We start from the raw sequence: 13488 nt of genomic DNA, 5'->3' as shown, positions 1-13488 counted from the left end.
GTTTATCTGAAATTCTAATTTAACTGGGCAGGTAGGATGGAGCAGGCATTTAGGTCTTGCATTTTGTCTGGAAACCCTAGCTCTTCAGACACATATGAGTGCTCAGAAAATTCTTGCAAACTGATGGTCGGGTTCAGAGTGTGGTGATAACCAGGAGCTAGGGGTGTGTGTCTTCACTATCTACTATTTAAACCTAGAAGAGTCACAGTGCCACTTCCTGTGTCAGCTTTCCTAGATTCAGGGACTCTGGAAGCTCAAAAGCACCCCAAGGCCCAACACCTTGGACTTACAAATAAGGAAGCGCAGAGAGGTGACTTGCTCAAGATCGCTTAGCGTGTGGCAGCACTGAGACTATAATTTCTGATTCATAACCCGGTGGGGATTTTTTTTGATCCTATACAATCTCATTTGAGAGTTAGTTTGGTTTCGTGGTTAAGAGCAGACTCTGTGGTCACAGTGCCTCAGTTCTGGCTCTGACATTTACTAGTTATATGGGCCTTATCTCTTTTGGCCCCAGCTTCTTTAAAATGGAGATTAAGTGAGCTAATAGTACATGTAAAGTCCTCAGAACGGTGCATGGCACTCAATAAATTGATGCTTACCCTGAAAACAGCTGCCTAGAAAAATCTCTTCCTTGTCTCCCGGTAGCCCTTCGCATCTGCATCCACAACACCGGGGTTCTCCTGAGCTCTCGGCCTGGGGTGCTGGGGTGCGTGGCTCCACAGTGCTTCCTGCTGCCTGCCTCACTCTCCATGGCAGTGAGTTCCTCTTCCGTCCACCGGGGATCATTCTCACCTAAAGCAGGAATCAGCACCCCTGTTGCCACCGCCCATGGGGCAAGGGTGAAAGGACTCACTGCATTTAAAAGTCAGCACAGAAGAACCTGTTAACAGCACTTTGACTCTATCCGTTATATGAAACCATAATCACACACTGCCCAGCCAGACTGGAAAGTCCTGGAAGGCACTGATGGTACCTTGGGCTTTCTACCCTAAGGAAGGCAGTAGGGACGGTGGAGACAGGACAGGCCTGAGTGGCAGAGATTGGAGATAGCGAGCTCTGGAGTCGGGCTGTCTCGGTTCAGCTCCAGGGTTTGCCACTTACCAGCTGTGTCTCTGGGCCTCACTTTTCTTAAAGTAGCCCTGACCATACCTCACTGTAAAAGGCTTGTTGTGAGGAGTAAACAAGACAGCACACACCATGGACTTGGCACTGAAGTCAGGTACTGCCACTTACAGCAGTGGGACCTTGGGCAAATTCATCTCCACGTGCCTCGGTGTCTCCATCTATCAAAGGAGGACAGTAATCCCTTCCTCACTGGCTGATGGTGAAAAGGAGACCAACTTTGAAAAGCTTCTGACACCAAGCAGGTACCCAGGAACCTCCTGCGACAGTGGAGCATCCTTAGCATTTCACACCAGTCAGCCAGCTTCTGTCAACATTTACTTCCCCCGGTAACTAGCATGGGAAATGCAATGAAAGCCCGATGAGCCGCCACAGCAGAAATGAACTTGGAAGTGACCTCTCACTTATTCCTCTCTCACATGCCTGCATCATTCAGCACTTGAGCCTTAAGAGCTTGCCTCTTTCTGTCTGAGAGTTAGAAATGGCCTGGTTTGGGATGAAGGTTGTTTTTGTTTCATTTTGCTTTATAAACAGAAACACTCCCTGGTTTCTCTTCTGAAAGGCTGAGGAGGAAGCTGAGTCAGGTGGGGTGGGGTGGGGTGAACGTGAAATCGCTCACCCTTCCCTTGCCGTGGGTCTGGCTTACCCAATCACTGCACACTGACCTGCACATCAGCCGCATTCGGTGTCCCACTTTAGGCCCATTTCTCTAACGACTTGAAAAAACAACTGTGTTCTTATGGAATGCGGCAGGGCACAGTGGAAAGAGCAAGGGCTTCGGGAGTCTAGCCTGGCTTGGAATTCCAGCCCCACCACTTGGTAACTGAGACGAAGATCGGGCAAGTCAGGAAATGGTGGAGCCAGGCTGTCGCCTGCCAAGTGGTGGTAGCGCCTATGCTGTGGGATTACGGTAAGGCTTAGTGTTGATGTAAAGCCTGTAGAAAAGCACAAGGGAATTGAAGTATCTCGATGACACCACCTTCTCTTCCCTTTCAGAATGATAGCCCAGGTCCTGGGTTCTACAATGTCATTCACCAGTCACCGGTGTCCAACAGTGTCTCATTGTCCAAGAAAGGAACTTGCATGTTTCCCTCGATGGTGAGAACCACTTCTCTTGAGTAAAGCATTAACTGGTCAGTAATTTCCTTCATTCATTGCATAATTATATATTGGACATCTGGTCCTTTCTATCCAAAGGCCCATGGTTCTAATTAGGAGAATAACTGCCTCCTCAAATTTCATGCAGGTAAATTGGACCCTGTGTCTCTAAGTAACTTTTTCCCATCTCTACCCATTGCCAGGGTGGGAAGAGAAGCCAGAGGAATCTTCAGAACTTGATCCTTCCAAACCAATTTTGTCATCACTGAGTGCACTAAGCAAGTATTTTCCTGAGATGTTTCGGCATGCCAGGAAATTGTTATTCTTACACATCTTGGTGTAATATGATTTTTACAATGCTTAATCTAATTGGTTGTCAAACTATTGAGAAATCTGATAGGACTAAAAAGAGAGCCGGCAGTGGGCTGAAATGTACTGGCCCCACCCCATTCCTTCTCTTCGTAAGATATGGGACTTAATTTTTGTTGAGGGCTGTAACAATCAAGTAGCTATATGGATTGCCAATGACCCTGACCAGAGTTGGGCAAAGATAGGCTTCTTAAAAATATTTATACATTGTCAAGAAAAATAGATACAGCAAAATAGATAAATGGTCAAGAAAAATAGATACAGCAAGGGGAAAGATACAAACTAGGGTAAGGCTACCTGAGGAAGAAAAGTGAAAAGTGGACAGGCACGGTGGCTCATGCCTATAATGCCAGCATTTCAGAAGGCCAATGCGGGAAGATCACTTAAGCCCAGGAGTTCAAGACCAGCCTGGGCAACATAGTGAGACCCCCATCTCTACAAAATAATTTAAAAATTAGCCAGGAATGGTGATGTGTGCCCATTGTTCCAGCTACTCGGGAGGCTGAGGTGGGAGGATCACTTGAGTCCAGGAGGTTGAGGCTGCAGTGAACTATGATTTCACCATCACACTCCAGCCTGGGTGACAGAGGCAGACTCTATCCCAAAAAAAAAAAAAAAGTGAAAAGAAAGCAAGCCCAGACTCTAACATTAAATTAACAAACATATGCCATCTTGTCCCTTTAAAAGTTATAATAATTTCTTGCACAGATGTATTATGATGCCTGACATTGGAATTGATTTTTTTTTTTAACCACACAAAGGGACCATTTAAGACACACTAAATGTAGCCACGTCTTATTGGAATTTGAATTTGGCAGAATTGGATACTCAAGGAACAGACCAGCTTTGGAGTTAACTCCCCATTACCGAAGAAGCTGAGTTTGTACATGGCCTCAGTAGGTCCACAGAACAGCCCATGCCTCTACCTATTTTTCTGCCACCAGCTCTGCTAGGAAAGAAACTCAAAAGAAGTGCCGTCTCATGAAGTCCTGGTGTAGAAGACAAGACTTCAGACCTGATCCTGCCTCAGCTGTGGATTCTTGACGTGACCTCAAGCACGTCACCCTTCTGTGTCCCAGTTGCCTCATGAAAGTGGAGACTCCCTGGAGGCACTGGGCAAATTAACGTTGCAATGAGTGAAATACTCTTTGAAACAGCAAAGCATTATAAACATGCTAAATATTATGATTGTTACCACCTGAGTCACAAACAATACTTCCTGCAACACCTAGGTTTTCTCTCCGAGAACTTCTTTGCTAAATAATGGCACTGCCCATTCCTTCTTGGTGCCAACAAAGAGACTGAATCAGAGGACACGACTGGTTGTCTACAGGCTTTGCGTGCGGTAACTTTCCAAATGAAAAGCCGGACTCTCTGGAGGAGAAGGGGCCCAAGGCAAGAGCTGAGTGTTGCAGAACCTAGCCACGCCTTTCAGGCCTTTAAAAAATTCAGAACCAAACCCTAAAGAAGGCAGACTTTGAGCTGTTCAGGCTTCCCCCTCTCCTCCCTTTCACAAATATGGGAATTTGTATTTATAGTTATGTTACACTCAGGTATAAGCACTTAAGGTCCTATACCTGGGGATGAGTGCCTGAAGTGGTCGATGGCGATCTATTAGGAGATCTCTGCATTTTACCTCATTCCTGTGTGAACTGGATGAGAATTTCATAGCCCCCCACCCCACTGCCTCTTTCAGTAACTTTCACCTTTAGCACCTCCTCCACTTCTGCATCCCAAGACTTGGAGGGAATTAAAAGTAGCTCTCATCAGAGAAAGATCAGAATGACCAGTAGGAATGTGATTATGGGTGAGGCTGACCAAAAAACTCTGTGGGTCTATAAATTTTAGAAACTTCCTCATGACTGTTGAAACAACTACACCCAACCTTTTGAGAGACCTGTCATCTCTCTAAGTCCGAATGATATAAAGAGCTTTATTAGTATATTCCAAATCTTTGCTCCAGAATCTTCCACAGGACTGACTAGGAGAAGCGTATGAGGCAGGTGGGTGGAGAGTTTGATGGCCTCTCTGTATTTGCATGCTGGCAGGAGTGGCTCTAGAAAAGTTAGCAGGTGCTGGAGAGAAGTTCATAAATGCCGGCGTTTGGCCAGATTGGAGGCCACAGGCCTGGCAAGTAAACCAAGAGGTGTGTAGTGTTGGTGAGTGAGTGTTACTCTAGCCACACTCTGAGACTAATTCTATTACGATACTTTATAAAACATTGCCTCTACTGGGACTTTTTGGGGAAGAAGTCTTTTCATTTTCAAAATGTAAGTCATAGGTGTTCTAAACCAAAAAAGAGTCTATGATTGAATGGGCTTGCTGTTATCCCAGGGCCATGCCACTCAACCCTTTCCTCTTTAGAATGGGCTCTCTGATCCACGTCGTGTAGTGGAGGCCGACTGCTTGGGTAGGAATGCTGGTCCTCCGCCTGAATTAGCTGAGGAAGTTCAGCTTCCTCATCTGTAAAGTAGAGATAATCATAAGATCCACTGCTCAGGGTTGTCGTGAGGATTCAACACAAAAACCCACCAAAGGTATTGGTTAACTCTTGGCCAGAATGAAAAAGATGAAGCACGTTCAAAGCTGGGGTGACCTTACTTCTAGGAGCATCAGCAAATCCTTACACACTGCATGTAGCCACTTCTTATTAGAATTCGAGTTTGGCAGAGTTGGATACTCAAGGAACAGATCAGCTTTGGAGTTAACTTCCCATTACTGAAGAGGCTGAGGTTGAGCTGGGGCTTGAACCCAGGTTAGGCTCTGAACAACTTAGGCTCTGGACAAGAACACTCCCACTTCTGGTGCTACACCCACCCAAATGCTAGTGGGGGTCCATAAACCAGACGCTGAGGACCGTCACCACCAAGCACAGAGTGAAGTAGGGGGGCCCTAATGCCTTTCTTTTGGCTCACCCACTTTCTGTGTTTGTGTAGTTATTGATTCCTATCAAGTGAGAAAACCCAGGGCAATGTTCTCAAGCTTTTGACCATTAAATAGTGGGAAATTTTTTGTTTTATCAGACTCCAATACTTGCCATGCTATCTTAGGGGAAAGTGATGTTATCACTGAGTTTCTGTGACTTTTGTCCCTGTTCTTTTGACAAACATTGATTCTGTTTGTTTTTTAACTGAAGATAATTTATCGTGGCTTCCTGAAAGGAGTGGGATTGGTTCTGTTCAACAGTGAAAATACTGTAGGATTTGATGAAAACAGTAATTTGGTGGAGGGTAGGAGGCACGGATGGACAACAAGCCCCCTGGAGCTTTGTTTGAAGCAAACTTGTTGCTTAGGCAGTTCAGATCATTTAACCTTAGAAACAAGATGTGAGATTTTACTCAGAAGAAAAGCCTAGGCTGAGAAGAGCGTCTAAAGCTTCCTATCACATAAATTACCCAACAGCTGATGAGTCAAGGGTAAGTGGCCTGGAACAGGATTGGGTGGAAATGCATTTATGGCAAAATCATTTTTGCCAAGTCCCAGACAGAAGATGAATAATTGGAGTTAGTTTACAGAAGCAAGTACAGGTCTGAACTTGCGTTTTCCAAAGGAAGATCCTCAAAGCCCGAGGTCAGTTTATCATTGTTACCTGCCAGAGTTTTGCCTTTTATAAAATGCATTTAGACCTTGTGCTGGTCACCATCTTTTTGTCATCTGTCCTTCAGAGCCACAATATTACGTGACAATGCTTATTCCTTTGGTTGTCTCCTTACAGTGCGCCCGATTGGACACCATCATTTCTAAATACCCTGCGGCGAACGCATACACTATCCCATCGGATTTTATTTCCAAGAGAGACTTTAGTAATTCATGTTCCAGCATGTTCCAGTTGCCAAGCTTTGTGAAAGTTCTCAAATTTGAAACTCCTGCACCAAACTATTACAATGTAAGAACTCTGCCTATGCTTGCTAAATATAGATCAAATTAACGGTTTACTAAAATAAAAGGAAGAGGGGATCTTGGGGACATCATATTTTAATGCAATTGTCAAGCCAGTTAGCATTTGTTGACTACCCAATGGGTGCCTAAGGCTGTACAAGACTCTTACAGGGAATTTGCAGACCCCAGAGATCAGGGTGGGCAACATGGAGACCAGTATCAAGCTGTGGGGAGGCCACTGCCCTGAGAAACACATATTCTAATTACTCTTGTCCTGTAACCTTTCTGGGACATAGTTTTCTCATGTGTAACAATGGGTGGATTATTTACCACTTTGTCTGCAGCCACTAGTGATTTCCTTTTTAGGTTCTTCTAGGGAAAATAAACTTTCATATCAGAAAATAGGTGTTTTAACAGTCATGCCCTGCTGTGCCAATTATGATCGCTTTGTATTCACTGAGGCAGAATGGCGTGGATGGTTAAGAGATGGATTCAGGAAGGTTTGCTTTAGCTCTCGTCTCTTGCCACTTTCTAACTGTGTGGCCTTGGGCAAATCCCTTAACCTTTCCAGAGCTTAGTTTATTGATCTGTAAAATGATGATGTATGTTCACCTCATCATGTTAATGCAATATTAAATGAGACAGTGTATGCTGCATGCCCAGGACAGCACCAGTCACACAAGGACCACACAATACATGGAGATTGGTAGGGCTGTCTTTGTTAGTACATGAAGGGTATTTACTTACCTTTAAATACAAGGCAAGTAAGTAAGTCACAGCCCCCACTGTACAATGGAATCGATTCTACTTGCCCTACAGGGTTACCATAAGGCAACGAACGTGAAAGCACTCTGAAGTGTGCAAGATATGAATTGTACTTAAGACATCAATGTTATTGTGCCATTTTCCAAACTATTTTGGTTTTATACATTTATTATACCATTTCCTTTTCTCCTTCATAATATTTATAATTAATAATTATTTTTATGACTACAAAAATCCTGCCCACCTTCTGTGATGGCTTCAAGCAATTATAATGTGTCCAAAGTAATAGAAGTGCCTGTTAGGCCAGCACTGTCCACTAGAAGTAGAATAGGAGCCACAGACATCATTAAAGATTTTCCTTTTTTTTTTTTTTTTTTGAGACAGAGTCTCTCTCTGTCCCCCAGGCTGGAGTGCAGTGGTGCGATCTCGGCTCACTGCAAGCTCCGCCTCCCGGGTTCACACCATTCTCCTGCCTCAGCCTCCCAAGTATCTGGGACTACAGACACACGCCACCACGCCCGGCTAATTTTTTGTATTTTTAGTAGAGATGGGGTTTCACCATGTTAGCCAGGATGGTCTCGATCTCCTGACCTCGTGATCCACCCGCCTCGGCCTCCCAAAGTGCTGGGATTACAGGCGGGAGCCACCGCGCCCAGCCTCATTTAAGATTTTCTAGTAGCCACATCTAAAAAGAAAAAGGGACAGATGAAGTTAATTTGAGTAATATAGTTTACCCAACAGATCCAAAATATTATCATTTCAACACTAATCAATATAAAAGTTATGAAGTTTATATTTGAGGAAGATTGTTTTCCTTGTACTGAGTCTTTAAAATCCAGCATGTGTTTTATTCTTCCAGCACATGTTATTTTGGGCCACCCACGTTTCCAGGGCCAATAGCCACGTGCAACCTGTGGCTACTATACTGGGCAGTCCAACTCCAGGCAGTCTCCCCTCGGCATAATCAGAGCCCGAAAATGATGATGAGGAGGGGGAGGAGGATGAAGCACTTCTCATGTACTAAGTGCTGGTCTAAGAGTTATGTATTAATCATATTTAATACTCACAAGTGAATCCATAAAGTGGATTATCTTGTTCCCAGTATAAAGAAGAGAAAGCTGAGGCTCAGAGAGGTGAAGGGACTTGCCCAAAGTTACCCAGCTTGAAGGCCAGCTTGAAGGGCACCGGTGGATGGCTGGGGTGGAAAGCTGGGGAATGATCAAAGTCACCTCGTTCCAGCCCTGACAGGCTTCCCTCTGTGGATCCTGTTGCTCCTCTGTGCCAGGCTGGTGATACAGCTTAGATTCCAGTGGAGAATTCAGAAAAGAACAGGTAAACAAAATAATTACAAACTGTGGTCAACTTTGAGGGACAGCTGGAGCCTGAGGGAGAATATGTGGGAGATAGGGAGGTTGGCAGTTCCACATACTTTAGACTTGGTGGTCAGAGAAGGCTCCGAGGCTGAGACCCAAGGATTGAGGAAGAGCCAGGGTTGGAGAAAGAGCATGTGCCAAGGTCCTGGTATAGCAAGGAGCCCAGCCCATGAGGACCTACAGGAAGGTCGAGTGGCTAGTGTAGCATGAGCAAGAGGAGAAGGGAGAAGGGAGCGCCAGACAGGCCGCAGCCAGTTCATGCAAGGCCCTGAAGATCCTAGGAGGAAGTTCACATTTTGTTCTCTGGGTCCTAGGAAGCCCACGAGGGGGGCTGGAGGTGTGGGGTGGTGTGATCTGATGTTTTTTTTTTTTAGATGGAGTCTTGCTCTGTTGCCCAGGCTGGAGTGCAGTGGCATGATCTTGGCTCACTGCAACCTCCGCCTCCCCAGTTCAAGTAATTTTCCTGCCTCAGCTGGGATTACAGGTGCATGCCACCATACCCGACTAATTTTTGTATTTTTTTTTTTTTTTGAGACAGAGTCTCGCTCTGTTGCCCAGGCTGGAGTGCAGTGGCGCGATCTCGGCTCACTGCAAGCTCCGCCTCCTGGGTTCACGCCATTCTCCTGCCTCAGCCTCTCCGAGTAGCTGGGACTACAGGCGCCCGCCACCACGCCCGGCTAATTTTTTTTGTATTTTTAGTAGAGACGGGGTTTCACCGTGGTCTCGATCTCCTGACCTCGTGATCCGCCCGCCTCGGCCTCCCAAAGTGCTGGGACTACAAGCGTGAGCCACCGCGCCCGGCCTGTATTTTTTTTTTTAGTAGAGATGGGGTTTCACCATGTTGGCCAGGCTGGTCTCAAACTCCTGACCTCGTAATCCACCCACCTCGGCTTCCCAAAGTGCTGGGGTTACAGGCGTGAGCCACCGCTTCCGGTCAATCTGATATATTTTTTAAAAAGTTCCTCCCAGCTGCTGTGTGGTGAATGGACTGCAGTATGGGTTGTAGAGTGGGTTCTGGAAAACCAGCGAGGAGATTATTATGCTAACAGGAGAGACAGCAAGGTGTGATCCAAGAAAGTGATCAGAAAGGGGCTTAGCCATTGCCCCTTTGCCAATCCCAAGTGGGAACCAGGCTACTTGGGAGAAAAACACAGGCACTGACTGTGCGCATGCCCCTCTCTGCAGCCTCCTGGTTGTAGCTGAAGGACGCTGCCATCAGTGTTTCATGCACCATTCTCCCCGAATCACTGTCTACTCCTTCACCCGGCTTCCTGTCTCCAATGCCCAGCACAGGTCCTGGGATGCAGTTAGCATCCAATCAATGTTTATGACATCAAAGGAATAACTTTCCAGTAGTATACAGCTGTTAATCTAGAAAGGACCTCTTCCCAAGTCAGAATTGTGTCCTTCTGCCAATAGATACATTTAGGCGCATGTTTTTTGTTCATTGTTGTCTTAATATGACCCTGAAAATAATACATGCTCATCATAAAATATATTCAAGCCCTGTAGAAACCCATGAATTAGGAAGTGGAAGTCCCTTATAATTCTACTTTTCAAAGCAAACCACTGCATCAAAAACCAGGTGCAGGCCAGCCACAGTGGCTCACGCCTGTAATCCCAGCACTTTGGGAGGCCAAGGCGAACAGATCACCTGAGGTCAGGAGTTTGAGACCAGCCTGGCCAATATAGTGAAACCCCGCCTCTACTGAAAATAGAAAAATTAGCCAGGCATGGTGGGACACACCTGTAATCCCAGCTACTCGGGAGGCTGAGGCAGGAGAATTGCCTGAACCTGGAAACTGGAGGTTGCAGTGAGCCGAGATCACACCACTGCACTCCAGCCTGGGTGGCAGAGTGAGACTCCATCTCAAAACAAAACAAAAACCAGGTGCAATTTCTTTCATATTCTCTCCCACCTCTGTCCCTCCACCAGTGTTAGCATTATGCTGTACACAGCACACATGCATTTTCTTCTTAGATTTCTTTCCATGGCAATACAGTAAATCTGCTTCAGTCTTTTTTAACCTGCTGAATATTTTCCTGGCCCCATGGGGAAATCTTCCAGTGACGCACACTCAGCATATACAAAAATGCTCCCTTTTTCAGTTGCTTTTCTGTCTGAGTGAAAAATAAAGCTGAAGTGCTGTTTTGTCTACAGGTGGCTTTTTTTCAGGCCAGGAGAACAATGGTTGGGTCAACTGGTGAGGAGTAGAAATGCAGTAATCCTGTTAGCCACACTGTGCTTTGAGGTCTGTCAAAGCCTTTCTCTGCCTTTGCTGCCACCATCCCTCACTTGTATATCAAGTCCTCTTCCTCGACACTGTGTTATTACCTTCTCTCCGGCAACCTGGCTCCTCTCCCCCACTCCCCGTGTCCAGTAATTAACCTGTCCCATCTGGTCTCTTTGTTTGCCCTCTCTGCATGCCGTCTAGCCATTAGGGCCCTGGGAAAAGCTAAATTCCTCCACCTTTGTAAACACAAAATCAAAATGCCATCTGCATTTCTCGAGAAACATTTTTTTTGACAAAGGAGTATCACAGCAAATCAAACCATCCTGGCCCCAGCAAATAGTTTCACTCATTCAGCAAATATCCCCAGCAATCACAGGTTTGATTTGTATTGCCTCTGTTCTCCAATGAATACAGGAGACTGCAAATTGGCATTTAAAATAGTTATGATTCACATGTAACAGAAGAATGATCTCAGGGTTTTTTTCCTATTATTTTTAGAGTTCTGGACACATCACATACTCTCAAATGTATTTCGTGAGTCGGCCAGAATTCTTCATTTCTGGTCACTTCAGGAAAGTCGAGACAAGGGAGTGCTTGCAAATGTGATCACAATCTTAAATGACGCGACTTTCTTGTGTGCCCCAAATGCTGCATTTGTAGAAGGGCTGTTTGAACAGTGAGCAATGCACCTAGGAATGAGGTTGGGGATGGGTAGGACTACGTGTCCCGAAAACAGGAAAAATAGTAGAAAACCGGGTGCAGTGGCTCACGCCTGTAATCCCAACACTTTGGGAGGCCGAGGCAGGCAGATCATTTGAGTCTAGGAGTTCAAGACCAGCCTAGGCAACATGGTGAAACCCCATCTCTACAAAAAAACACAAAACAATTAGCCAGGTGTGGTGGCATGTGCCTGTAGTTCCTGCTACTCTGGAGGCTGAGGTGGGATGATTGCTTGATCCTGGGAGGCAGAGGTTGCAGTGAGCTGAGATGGCATCACTGCACTCCAGCCTGGGCAACACAGTGAGACTCTGTCTCCAAAAAAAAAAAAAAAGTAGCAACAATAATGAAGATAATTTGCGGGTGTAGCGTTACACACTTAAAAAAAAAAGACACTTTCCGGCCAGGTGCGGTGGCTCACACTTGTAATCCCAGCACTTTGGGAGGCCGAGGTGGGCGGATCACGAGGTCAGGAGATCAAGGCCATCCTGGCTAACATGGTAAAACCCCGTCTCTACTAAAAATACAAAAAAATTAGCCGGGCATAGGTGGTGCACGCCTGTAGTCCCAGCTACTCCGGATGCTGAGGCAGGAGAATGGTGTGAACCCAGGAGGCAGAGCTTGCAGTGAGTGGAGATCGTGCCACTGCACTCCAGCCTGGGAGACAGAGCGAGACTCCGTCTCAAAAAGAGAAAAAAAAAACACTTTCCTAGAGGTGATCTCTGTTGGCCCACCCCCACTCCCTGACGGAACTCCATAGCAAGTGGAGCTGACTGTCCAATCCATTTTACAGATGAGAAAACTGGGTTTCAGAGAGGTTACAGAACTGATGCAGGGCCACACAGCCTGTCCTTAGCAGAAGTGAGCCTAGAAGCCAGCCTGCAGCTAGCTGTGTGTTCTGTTCCTTGTTGAGTGACCAGCATTTTCCGGGGATCACAAACTCATAGACCACTTGAGCTGGGATGACAGTGAAGCCACAGCCAGTGTGACCTTTACAGCTCACATCTGTTCATTTGCTAAGAAGGACAGGTTTCGGTTTGATTTTTTTTACGTAGATTTGCCACTTGTCCAGGCACGATGACGAAGACAAAAGAAAGGAAAGGCACTGAGTACGCTGGGTGTATTTTCTCCCCCTAGGCCTCTGTCTCTTGCTGCAAGCAGAGAAACAACGTCTGTGCTCAAGCCGGGTTTATGTCAAAAACCCAAAGAGGATCTTTCGCTTTTGCTGATAAAGGACCTCCCCCAGGTAAGCAGCTGCTTTGCACTGGCCTTGACCTAAGGGTTAAGTGTCCCAGATTTGATTTGCAGGGCACCTACTTCTTCACAGGGAGTCTTTGGAAGGATTTAGTCTTTGGGTGGGGAGGAGTAGCAGGCAGGTACTGAACAAAGAGGAGAGGTGAGAAGACAGCCAACTGTCCCCACCAGGAGGACTATGGCTGGCTCTGGAAATGGGCCTCCAAAGCGGCTTCCTGGCCTCCCCTTTTATGATCGGGCATACCTGCTCTGGGCAGCCAAGTGGAGAAGTGGCTTCTCACCTCAGAAGTGTGCACATTCGTATACCCCAGGTGCCATCAGAGGCCACTGGGGAGGGGCGGGAGATACAGCGCATGACCATACATCCTGTTCCTTCAACACTGAGCTGCCACATTCCTTTTCTCCTATGCTAGAGGTGACTTCATCATCCAGTCATAAAACAGAGGAGGCAGCTCTCTTTCTGGAGCACCCACTCCACAGTGAGTGGTTTCCACGCATTCTTGCAGGTCTGCCATCATAGGTTCATCCACTTAGCCCTGCTTTTCAGGTGAGGAAATGGAGGCTCAGAGAGTTGAAATGACTTGCCCAGTGACACACAGCCAGTAAATGGCAGACACAAGCCCAGAGGGGTCTCACTAAGAAGCCCACGTCTTCTATCATTCCATTGTCCCTTC

The 13488-nt window shown here is 46.3% G+C and overlaps 1 protein-coding gene across 2 annotated transcripts in view; it reads left to right on the top strand.

Annotated features, from left to right (window-relative positions):
* STPG1 (sperm tail PG-rich repeat containing 1) overlaps window positions 1-13488 on the top strand; it is a 57992-nt gene that overhangs the window by 27845 nt on the left and 16659 nt on the right. For both annotated transcript variants that reach the window (XM_032759319.2, XM_058443849.1), the window contains 3 exons: window positions 2122-2223; window positions 6308-6478; window positions 12698-12806. In XM_032759319.2, coding sequence (XP_032615210.1) covers window positions 2122-2223; window positions 6308-6478; window positions 12698-12806 — 382 coding nt within the window. The remainder of the gene's footprint in view (window positions 1-2121; window positions 2224-6307; window positions 6479-12697; window positions 12807-13488) is intronic.

This window comes from Hylobates moloch, unplaced genomic scaffold (genome assembly GCF_009828535.3).
Source record: "Hylobates moloch isolate HMO894 unplaced genomic scaffold, HMol_V3 SCAFFOLD_9, whole genome shotgun sequence".
NCBI classification, from domain to species: domain Eukaryota; kingdom Metazoa; phylum Chordata; class Mammalia; order Primates; family Hylobatidae; genus Hylobates; species Hylobates moloch.
Note: the sequence above shows the minus strand (reverse complement) of the source record. Positions and strands in the feature narration are given on the sequence as shown.